This window comes from Coenobita brevimanus, chromosome 52, assembly GCF_032717465.1.
Source record: "Coenobita brevimanus isolate Jiangsu-jjx chromosome 52, ASM3271746v2, whole genome shotgun sequence".
Classification (NCBI taxonomy): Eukaryota; Metazoa; Arthropoda; class Malacostraca; order Decapoda; family Coenobitidae; genus Coenobita; species Coenobita brevimanus.
In genome coordinates this window covers 10,965,838-10,975,371 of record NC_137005.1, presented here as the reverse complement: position 1 = coordinate 10,975,371, position 9,534 = coordinate 10,965,838, and the positions used below count along the sequence as shown (strand labels likewise).

At 40.7% G+C, this 9,534-nt stretch overlaps 1 protein-coding gene across 1 annotated transcript; it reads right to left on the bottom strand.

Moving 5' to 3' along the window:
• Window positions 1-433: 433 nt before the first annotated feature.
• On the bottom strand, window positions 434-769 carry LOC145400487 (uncharacterized). The gene has a single exon (XM_080273012.1). It carries the CDS (start codon window positions 767-769, stop codon window positions 434-436), a length of 336 nt encoding a protein of 111 aa, XP_080129138.1.
• Between the last annotated feature and the right edge of the window lie 8,765 nt (window positions 770-9,534).

Below are 9,534 nucleotides of genomic sequence, written 5' to 3'. Positions count from 1 at the left end.
CATTATTTTCCTTGCTTCTGGATCCTACTTCATCCAGTCCCTAGCTGGGAAAGAGGGTTAGGATGATTACGATGATGCTGAAGATAGTAAGGATGGTGGTGATGCCAAGTGGACACAAAAAAATGATTTTTCTTCTTCATATCAAAAGCACCCTTTTAGTCAAAATTACGGATAGAAAATTGCCCTTTTTGTCAAAATCTGGGACTTAATGCATGCCCTGTATTGTAAAATGTTCTTGCCCTAATTCACGCTGTCTTATAAATGATACATACTGAGTGGTGAATCTTTAGCCGTCTAGCTGAGTCTCCCCAAGATATACATAAAAGAAAAATGGTCTGCTTCGTCAGCTGGCCTGGTCCAAGCCAGCTGAATGTATTTACCTAGTGGCATTTACCTACTTGCAATATTCAGGAAAGGAGCTATGCTCCTGGTGTCACGTCTCCGTGTCCCAGTCAAACTTTGCTTTAAGCTCATATATGTTTTTGGACAGGATGATCTCTCTGTCCAGGCTGTTCCACAGGTCAAAGCATCTGTATGAAAAACTGTATTTCTTGACATCCTTAAAGTTACTTGTCTTTTTCAATTTCTTTCCTTGTCCTCTTGTTGCTCCCCCATTCCGTACAAACAGATTTCTGTCAATTTTGTCAACTCCCATCATGGCCACGAACACTGCAATCATGTCACCCTTCTCTCTTCTTTCATCTAAGGAAGGCAGACCCAGCTTTTCTAGTCTTTCAGTGTGTGCTAGATCTGCCAGGCTGGGGACCATCTTGGCTGCTGCCTCTTTTATTCTCACGATTTTCGTTATATTTTACTTTTAATGTGGGGACCACACCATTGCCGCATATTCTAACCTGGGTCGGATCAGAACCACTATCAATTTTTTCATCATCTCCTCATCCATGTTTTGGAATGCTGCTCTTTTGTTTGTCATAATCTTATGTGTTTCTCTGACAATTTTGTTACTGTGTTTTTCGGGAGACAAATTATCCCGGACCAACACACCCAGGTTCTTCTCTCGCTTTTGTGACTGGTTCCTTTCCCATCGAGCAGTTCAGTGATGGACTTTTACTGCTTTTACCCATTTCCAATTTCTTGCATTTTTTGGCACTGAATTTCGTTTCCCATACCCGTCACCAAACTTAGATCTTAATCCTGTCCAGATCTGCCTGTAGCATTTTACAATCCTCTTAAACTTCTACTCCTCTCATGGACTTTGCATCTTTTGCAAACAGACTTCCATAACTGTTGATTCCATCCACAATATTGTTTATGTAAATCAGTAACATTACGTGCATGAATGCCGAGCCTTGCGGGACTCCACTTGTAAGGAGTACATCCTGTCCTCTATTACTGTCCTCATCTGTCAGTTTCTCATGAAGTATCTCATCCACTCCAAAAGGTTCCCCTTCAGTCCTCCTATGCGCTCCATTTTCCACATTAGTCACTTAGGGGTTACCGTTTCAAAGTCCTTCTCCAGATCTATCTATCTATCTATCTATCTATATATATATATATATATATATATATATATATATATATATATATATATATATATATATATATTTATCTGTCTATCGATCTATCCATCTATCTATCTATCTATCTATCTATATATATATATATATATGAGCCTCTGTGGTACAGAGGTACAGTGGTAGAGTGTGCGTTTCGTACACGGGTGGACCAGGGTTCGCTCCCTGCCAGGGTAATAGACTTTGGGAGTGTTCACCCGGCCACGTACTGCACTGGCGGACACAAGGGGTGATGTGGTTGAACCAGTGTCGCTTACTGTAAAGTATGCTTGCACCCAGTCGGCTTGCGCGGGCCGATTACACTTGGTTCACAGACTACACAACACATCCAAAGCCACTCCAACACTACAATTACACTTACAAGCACTTCTTACCTTGCATACAATCTCTACTAGACAGCCTAAGCCACTTGGTAGAGATACATTGGCTGTACCAAGTGGCTTAGGCTTCGGTCGGGATAGGCCGGTCCTGCAGTGGATACTCAAACGGCTGATGATGATGATATATATAGATATATATATATATATATATATGATGATGATGATATATATATATATATATATATATATATATATATATATATATATATATATATATATATATGATGATGATGATATATATATATATATATATATATATATATATATATATATATATATATGATGATGATGATGATATATATATATATATATATATATATATATATGTTGGCATACTTGTTTATATTTACTAATTAGTTTTTTATATTTATTTGCTTTCTGGTACTGTGGACAACGGCGACATCAGAAGCATGCTCACATGATGGTATGGTGTAATATGCCAAACAAATCATAGATGAAGGTGTGTAGAGAAAATTTTCATTGTTGAGAGAAAAAAGCCTAATATCGGAAATATTCACGTGGGTCAGACTTGGTCCCACCATACACCTCACGAAATATACGAGTTCACAATCATTTCAACAAATGGAGCGTGAAGAGAGGTATGCCGTAGCTTCGTCGAAGATGATACGAGTCAGTGGCAGCTAAACAAACTTACTCGTATGTATAGTATATTTTCTTCATCTTTTCTCAAACCCGATCTCCTGCTCAAAGGTATTTCTCATACAGTTTTTCTTGCCACCTCCAGGGAACTCTACTCATTTCAAGGACAGGTTAATGAAGTCTCTCCTATGCTATAAGAATAGACAGAAGATAACGAAAATATAACGAACTAATCGCCCTCAAACTGAAGTTGATGTTACATAACAACTGGTAAAACCAAGGCTAGCCCTTCCAGCGTGATTTAATACATGTTTTGACATTCCTGCTTCCGCATCGTTACCATAGCATTTCGATCCTCCTCAGACGAGATAAGAAATGTAACGACCATACAAGTATTATTAACTCTTTCATAGCAGTAAATCAATCTCTGGGTTCTACCGAAGCAAACCGCAGACAGGTCTATTCAGCCGACAGCAAGTAGTGAGAACCTGGGAGTCAGGTTTGTAACATTGACCCCTCACGTGGTTGGGACAACTCTGGCATTACTTTCTAGCTTAGTGCAGATGATTTTACTGAGCTGAAATGGCTCAAAGGATCCTGAGTGTGTTATTCACTTCATTTCGATGACGTGTTTTATATACTGTTATTGCTACCAGCAGACAATATTATTCAGCATTGGAGAAGTTTTTGCCAACTGAAGGAGTTAGAAATTACGTCATAAAATCATCACAGGTATAAATCTGCCTATAACTGAACTGGAAAATGAACTTGCAGCCTTCATTAACGCCCTCATTACTAGAGGTCTCCTCTAAGTTGAATACAATAGCCTGATGGTAGTAAGACTAAAGAAATTACGTCACCCGACTGAAGCGATAAAAACTGAGGTTATGAAGGTACGGCCAAGCCTCCAGTTTACGATCATAATTTCTGAATCATATGATGATGACTGAACATGACTGATTTTCATGAGAGTATTATACTGCTGCCTACACTCTGCAACGAGTGATGCAGAAATGATTATATAAAACAATCATACGTGGCTGAGAGAGAGAGAGAGAGAGAGAGGTGGGGGGGAGTTTCTTTATATATGTAATATGTTGCTTCTCCCATAAAATAAATATTTTTTTTAGTAGAGTCTCCTGGTGTGGTTGCCCAGTGGAGTGGAGATGGTGCGGAGTGGAATTGGATAAATGTGGAAGAAACTGGGAGATGAGACGAATAGCAGAAAACACTAAATCATTTTCGAGGATCTAGATTTACCAGTCTACCCTTCCTTATATCTTCTGTCAGCCCGGCTTCGAGATATTATTACCTTACCATTTTCCACTGTTTATATAGCTGCTGAGAGATATCACTGAATAATTGTTTGTGTTTTTGTCTTTCTGGGCAAAACAACATTAAATATTTTCCATGAGACCAGTCCTTGACCGAAGTGGGTGGGACATACGGTGTAGGAGCAGCAAATGAGTGTTTTCACCAGCTCCGCCTTCTAAACGACTTTTATTTGGCGAAGAGTTAGGATGTGTTGGCTTGAAATTGGTAGCTGAGCTTCCTTTGTATGTAACAGACTGGATATTATACTTAAAACAGACCATTGGCTTGTTAAATTTAGGGAGGCAAAGTAAGCTACTATTTAAGCGCGGGGAGATAGCGAGAGACACAGTTTGACACAGTTTATCACTAGACACATTCGGGAAGCATTTCCCTCTAGACACAGTGTATCACTAGACACAGATGTGCAGACATGCTTGTTCACTTTTATTATAAAACACACGGACTGAGCATCATTTCCCCTTTTTGGTTCACCTGTCCGCATAATACTGGTGTGGCTTATAATATCACCAACGAGTTCTCCTGCTTCCTCAAGCTGTGAGCACGTAGCTTCCACTTATTGTAATTTGCTTCGGTAAGAGAAATAACTCATTTTCATATTTGTATTGTTAGCCTTTATGAATTCCCTTTTGATATGAGAATCCTGGTTTGTTTTTTGTGCATTTTACAGTGTAAAGTATGTTAGTTTTCCTATGAGCTTTACCTTACACCTTTTGATGATTGATAAAAGGTTAAGCGTGCACTGCAAGATATACCCACAACAATATATTTATGCAATTACAAATATATATATATATATATATATATATATATATATATATATATATATATATATATATATATATATATATATATATATATATATATATATATATATATAAGCACGGAAGTGCTTCAAACTTATCTCTGATGCGAGCAATGGTGCATCGCGTAGGTGCATCTCTGTGCAATTGTCTTCTAAATTGTCTTTGCACTTCCGTGACGTTTTCATACTTCCAGTAGCACTTTATGACAAATTTTCTTTCTTCAAACGTTAGTCGTACGTCTGCCAGTATTTCACGTTAGCTGCACTTGAAACAAAAAAATACTGTATATATATTGTATGAGTATTGGGCAGTCAAAGAGTGAGTACATTTTTTGACACCCTGTGTATATATATATATATATATATATATATATATATATATATATATATATATATATATATATATATATATATATATATATATATATATATATATATATATATATATATTGCCAGACGCCTTAATCCCTTATGGAGTGGCCACAAACAAATCGCCTCCATGTCGACCTGTCCCCCGCCATTTCATTGCCTTGCTTCCAGCTCAAGCCCCCTTCTCTCATACAGGTATACCTCCCCACTCCATCCCTCCATCTCATCCTTGGCCTCCCCCTTCCTCTCCCCCCACTCCACCTCACTCACTTACATTCTCCTCGTCAGTCTCTCACTCTCCATCCTCTCCACATGGCCAAACCACTTCAATGTGTTTCTCCTAACATTTCCTATCATATCCATTCCACACCATAACGATCCTTCACTTCCTCATTTGTCAATCTGTCTCTCTATGTGAGTTCACATGCCCCTCCCAAGTAACTCATTTCCACTGCCCTCACTCTTGACTTGTGCCCCTCAAACAAGGTCCAAGCTTCACTTCCATACGTTAGAGTTGGTATCACAATATTGTCATGCAGTAACTTTTTCACATCCATTCTCACTTTTTTGTTTCTTATCACTGCTTTCAAAGAACCAGCAACCTTTCTTCCCTGTTGCACCCTTTGAAGCACCTCACCCTCTAAACTTTCATCCTTACTCATCACACTACCCATGTACTTCCACGCACCCACATTTTCCATTTCCTCCTCATCCAGCCTCACTGTACATTCACTGCCTTCACTTCTCTCCATGACAATAACTTTACTCTTCTCTACATTCACCTTTAGATTCACCTCTAGATTATACTATATATATATATATATATATATATATATATATATATATATATATATATATATATATATATATATATGTATGGGCCTGGTAGTGAAAGGGATGAACAAGAGAGGGAGTCTTTCTGGAATGATGTTGATGAGTGTCTGCAGAGTTTTGGAGCGAATGTGAATGTGGTAATGATGGGAGATCTGAATGCTAGAGTGGGAAATGTAGCAGTTGAAGGCATAGTTGGTATGCATGGTGTGCGTGGAAGAAATGAAAATGGGGAACGAATGATAGCGATGTGTGTTGAGCGAGAGATGGTGATTGGGAATACGCTGTTTGAGAAGAAAGATATTTATAAGTATACATGGGTGAGACAGGAGGGTGGAAGGGTTGTTGATAGAGCTTTCATGGACTGTGGTTGTGTCTAGGAATGTAATAGGAAGATTGTTGGATGTGAGAGTTCTGAGAGGGGAGGGTGGAGGTATGTCTGACCACTACTTGGTGGAGGGAAAGTTAAGAGTAGGTAAGAGATGGGTGAGAGCTTGGAGGGTTAGGTGTGGCAGGGAGGTTTTGAAAGTGAGTGAGTTGGATATAAGAGAGAAAAAGATAGAGTATCAGGAGAAATTGAAAGATGAGTGGAACGCAGTGAAAGATCGGGAAAATGGCAGCGTAGAGGATGAATGGCAGTTGTTTAAGAGTGCTGTAGTGGGGCATGCAGAAGAGGTGTGTGGTGTGAGACGTGTAGGTGGTGGTGTAAGAAAAGGAAGTGAATGCTGGTCCGAGGAAGTAAGTATGGCTGTGGCTGAGAAGAGACGTGCATATGAAGTGTGGCTGCAGAGGAAGGATGAGATGTCATATGAAAGGTATAAGGAAAAGAGGAATAGAGTGAGAAGGGCTGTGCGTGATGCTAAAGTGGCAGCAGATGAGAGGTGGGGTAGGCGGCTGACAGAGAATTTTCAACAGAATAAGAAAATGTTTTGGAAGAAGGTGAAAAGGGTGCGAAAGGGAGAGTCTGGGAAGGAAGAACGAGTAAAAGCAGAGGATGGAAGGATGTTAATTGAGATGGATGCAGTAAGGAAGAGATGGGCAGAGTATTTTGAAAGATTGTTAAATGTAGAGGAGGAAAGGGTGGCTGAGATTGTGGCGGATGGAAGGGTGCAAGGAATAAATGTGTTGGGAGAGTTGAATGATTCTTTGATCACGAAGGAGGAAGTGGAGAAGGCAGTAAAGGAGATGAAAACAGTGAAAGCCGCAGGTATCGATGGGTGTGCTGTGGAATGCCTGAAGGGTGGTGGAGTGACTATTGTTGACTGGTTGGTAAGATCGTTGAATGTGTGCTTTGAGAAAGGTATGGTGCCAATTGACTGGGCAAGTGCTTGTGTGGTCCCGTTGTATAAAGGCAAGGGTGATAAGTATGAATGTACTAGGTTTAGGGGTATAAGTCTGTTGAGTGTTGTAGGTAAGGTGTATGGTAGAGTGTTAATTATGAGAGTTGGAGAGGGTACAGAGGGAGTGATTGGTGATGAGCAGTGTGGCTTTAGGAGAGGGAGGGGATGCGTTGATCAGGTGTTTGCTGTGAGACAAGTGTGTGAAAAGTATTTAGTGAAAGGCAAGGATGTGTTTTGGGCATTTATGGATTTAGAGAAAGCGTATGATAGAATTGATAGGGAGGCTTTGTGGACTGTTTTAAGTTTGTATGGACTTGATGCTAGGTTACTAAAAGGGGTGAAAAGTTTTTATGTAAATAGTAGAGCGTGTGTAAGAGTGGGAAATGCTGTGAGTGATTGGTTTCCCGTGAGAGTGGGGCTGCGACAGGGATCTGTGATGTCGCCTTGGTTGTTTAATATTTACATGGATGGTGTTGTAAGGGAGATGAATGCAAGAGTTTTAGGTGGAGGTCTGAGTCTGGTGAATGTTGACGGTGGAGAGTGGAATCTGAAGCAGCTGCTGTTTGCAGATGATACTGCACTGGTGACTGATTCAGAGGAGAGATTGAGACAGTTGGTAGAGGAGTTTGGAAGGGTGTGTGAAAGGAGGAAATTGAAAGTAAATGAGAATAAGAGTAAAGTGATGAAGTGTACGAGGTTGATAGATGGTAGGGGGGTGAATATAGTTTTGAATGGTGAGTTGCTTGAGGAGGTAGATTGTTTTAAATATCTAGGGTCACATGTTGCTGTGGATGGAAGAATAGATGCAGAAGTGAAGTTTAGAATAAATGAAGTAGGAAAGGTGCTGGGAGGAATGAAAAAAGTGTTTAAATGTCGTTCGCTTAGAATGGATGTAAAGAGAAGGCTGTATGAGGGTGTTGTGGTACCGACTGCGTTATATGGGGCTGAAACATCGAATTTGGGTGTAGCAGAGAGGAAAAGTTTGAATGTAATGGAGATGAGGTGTCTGAGGAGTATGTGTGGAGTGACGCATATGGATTGGGTGCGAAATGATGAAGTGCGAAGGAGAACTGGAGTTGTTCGGGAGATGGCTGGTAGAGTTGAGCAGAGGGTGTTGCGATGGTTTGGGCATATGGAGAGAATGGATAATGAGCGATTGGTGAAAAAGATAACTAGATCTGATGTGAGAGGTGTAAGGGTGAGAGGAAGACCACGAATAGGATGGATGGACAGTGTGAAGAGAGCGTTGGATGTGAGAGGGATGTCTGTTGAGCAAGGAAGAGTGGCTGTGCATGACAGAAATAAATGAAGAGAAACTGTGAATGAATAAGTGATGACGCAGCCCTGAGGGGATATTCTCCCGCATTTGGTCTGATCAGCTAGTCAGGTCAGGTGCGGGTAAGGGGATGGGTCTGTTATGATGTGGCAGTGGTAAATCAGTTCTGCTGTTGGGCCCTGCGGGTAAGGGGATGGGTCTGTTATGATGTGGCAGGGGTAAATCAGTTCTGCTGTCGGGCCCTGCTGCGGATGTCACTGATTGCATTGTGCAGTTGACCCTTGTGCGGTGTGGTGCGGTGAGGATCTGTCCGTTCTCCCCTTTGGGGCTAAGATGCGAATGAATGTGTTTGAATGGATGAGTAAATGGGGAGTGTGTCGTCCTGTCTCGGCTACCTCCCTTTCCTTGGGGGAAGCAGCCTAGGTATATAGAATAGAATAGAAAATAGAATATATATATATATATATATATATATATATATATATATATATATGTGTGTGTGTGTGTGTGTGTGTGTGTGTGTGTTGCTTACTGAACATGGTAAACCTAGAATGAAAGAACAAAAAAATCAGGGGATTATTTTTCTACATCAGACAAAAAGGAAGTAGTACATAGGAGTTGCTGGATCTTGATATGGCACCGATGGCCCCTAGTGTGTGAGTAATTTACTATACTCCGACCATTAACACGCTGCATGTACAAGCACAAGGTGTTACGGAGTGGGCAAGTATGGAAGGTAAGACCGTAGGAGGGAGTGGCTTAACTGTGGGCTGGGAGGGGAGAAAGAGAGAGAGAGAGAGAGAGAATTATCTGGTTATGGAGGAGGGAAAGATAGAGTGGAGTTTAAGAAAGGAGAAACGGAAGAGGAAATGGATTTCGAGGGCAGGAATGGGAAGTAGAGGTATAGAGAGAGGAAAGTTAAAGAGAGGAGAGAGGGATAGGAGTTAAAAAGAGGGAGGAAAGAGATGAGACGGCGAGCTGTACTATAGAAGGTAAAGATCAGGTAAACTAGTGGTAAGTGGAACGTAACTAAATGCACTGATGTCTCCTATGCTTCCAGCAGTTT

Excerpts from the sequence above, each read along its gene's own strand:
- LOC145400487 (XM_080273012.1), bottom strand. The coding sequence starts at position 769 with ATGGTCCCCAGCCTGGCAGATCTAGCACACACTGAAAGACTAGAAAAG.